General features: G+C 47.4%; 1 protein-coding gene across 1 annotated transcript; it reads left to right on the plus strand.

The window, feature by feature from the left end:
* Nucleotides 1-700: 700 nt before the first annotated feature.
* LOC130888843 (thymosin beta-10-like) lies at nt 701-833 on the plus strand. The gene is given in 2 exon segments (XM_057792202.1): nt 701-768; nt 770-833. Coding segments are annotated over 2 exon segments (132 nt in total).
* Nucleotides 834-1,604: the final 771 nt, after the last annotated feature.

Consider the following 1,604-nt stretch of genomic DNA (forward strand, 5'->3'; position numbering starts at 1 on the left):
CAGAGTCTTAGCCGCTGGATGGAACACACCCTCAGGGCTCCACAGCGGAGAGACATGCCTGATTGCCCGTTAAATTGGAACACACACTAGGACATCTGGAACAAGGGAAAGAAAAATGTCAGCAGTGTCAATGGGGCTGAGTGCTAGGAGCAGGGCTGCCAGGAAGGGGCTGGCTTCTGTCGCTGGCTAGTGGTGTTTCTATAGATGGGTCATTTTGGATCCTTCCGGACTTGGGTTTTCTATGTGAATGCAGAGATTGGATCATGCCTCTATGAAGTGCCCTTCAGCTCTAGAAGGGTGTTGTGAAATGTCAATTAGTTCCTCGGTTTTGGAAGTGCCACCAAGTGCAATGGGGTGACACGCTGATTGGTGCAAAGCTAAAAACATGTGCAGTTCAGGAACAAGCCTGGTGAGAGACTGCACAGCAGGAGAGGAGAGCACTGGGTTTATGTCCAAAGCAATGGTCTCTGAACAAAGCTTGGCAATTTTCTTTGGGAAGCCCACACATGTCAGGTAAGAAAGCACTGTAGGGGCAAGCTGATTCTTGAGCATGCTCGGTTAAGGCTGCTTGCCTAATGCATGCACAGCTTAAGACCAGCTTAAGACTCAAAACAAAAAGTACTGGGTCTCTTCCTGCAGCAGGGCGAGTGGGAGCTCCTGGCGCCTGAGCTCAAAACAAGATTCTACAGGTTGTAAGAAAATGGCAGACAAGTTGGGCATAGCAGAAACGGCCAGCTTCGATAAGGCCAAGGTAAAGAAAACCTAGACGCCGGGACAGCACCTTGCCCACCAAAGAAACCATTGAACAGGAAAAGAGGTGTGAAATTTACTAAAAGCCTAGACTGAAGGATTTCTCCACCATACCTGCTCTGTCATCTCTGAGACACCCCTTTGAGATGTGGACTAAGAGCCACCTGCATTACAGAGGTGAGCCTCAAGCGCGCTGTAACTGTCCACTCCGCTCTGATGCTGTTGGCCAGTGGGTCTCTGAAGGGGCACTCACCACCCCATCCAACTGTCAAATCTCAACAGTTTGCCCTAGGATATCATAGAAAACTATTGGTATGATTGATGAAAATAAAACACACCTCTTTTTATGCCAAAATGTGTGTGTGGTGCGAATAGTAGACACTTTGAGGCAACGGTTAATTCATTCAAGACTGTGGAGCACGTTCAAAAGATTAATTTGGAGAAAAGGAAGACTTTTAGGCATGCTCAGTTTGTATCATAGTGTTCAGAAATCCTCCGGTCGTGCTCAGTTTTCTCTAGTAAGTTTTAGTTAAACAAAAGGAAAGGAATGTGTGTTAATCTAGGAGTTTGCTACTATTGGTGTTTGCCTCTCTTGGCTAACAGAAGCTGTTGAACATACCACGGATGTGTTTCCTAATAGATGACAGTGTAGTGCAAAGACATGCAAGAGACAGCGTAGGCTTGGAAGGCTTGGATTGGAACTCACCTAATCCAAACTGTGCTCACCAGGCACTGGTACCTCCCAGCACTGGTGGCTTCTGCACCACCTCTTGGCTGAGCTTCCATCCGTGATGCAAAGAACAACCTGAGAAACTGGCAGAAGACTTTGCTTCTGGGTGATCTTGGGAGCACAT

This window comes from Chionomys nivalis, chromosome 17, assembly GCF_950005125.1.
Source record: "Chionomys nivalis chromosome 17, mChiNiv1.1, whole genome shotgun sequence".
Classification (NCBI taxonomy): Eukaryota; Metazoa; Chordata; class Mammalia; order Rodentia; family Cricetidae; genus Chionomys; species Chionomys nivalis.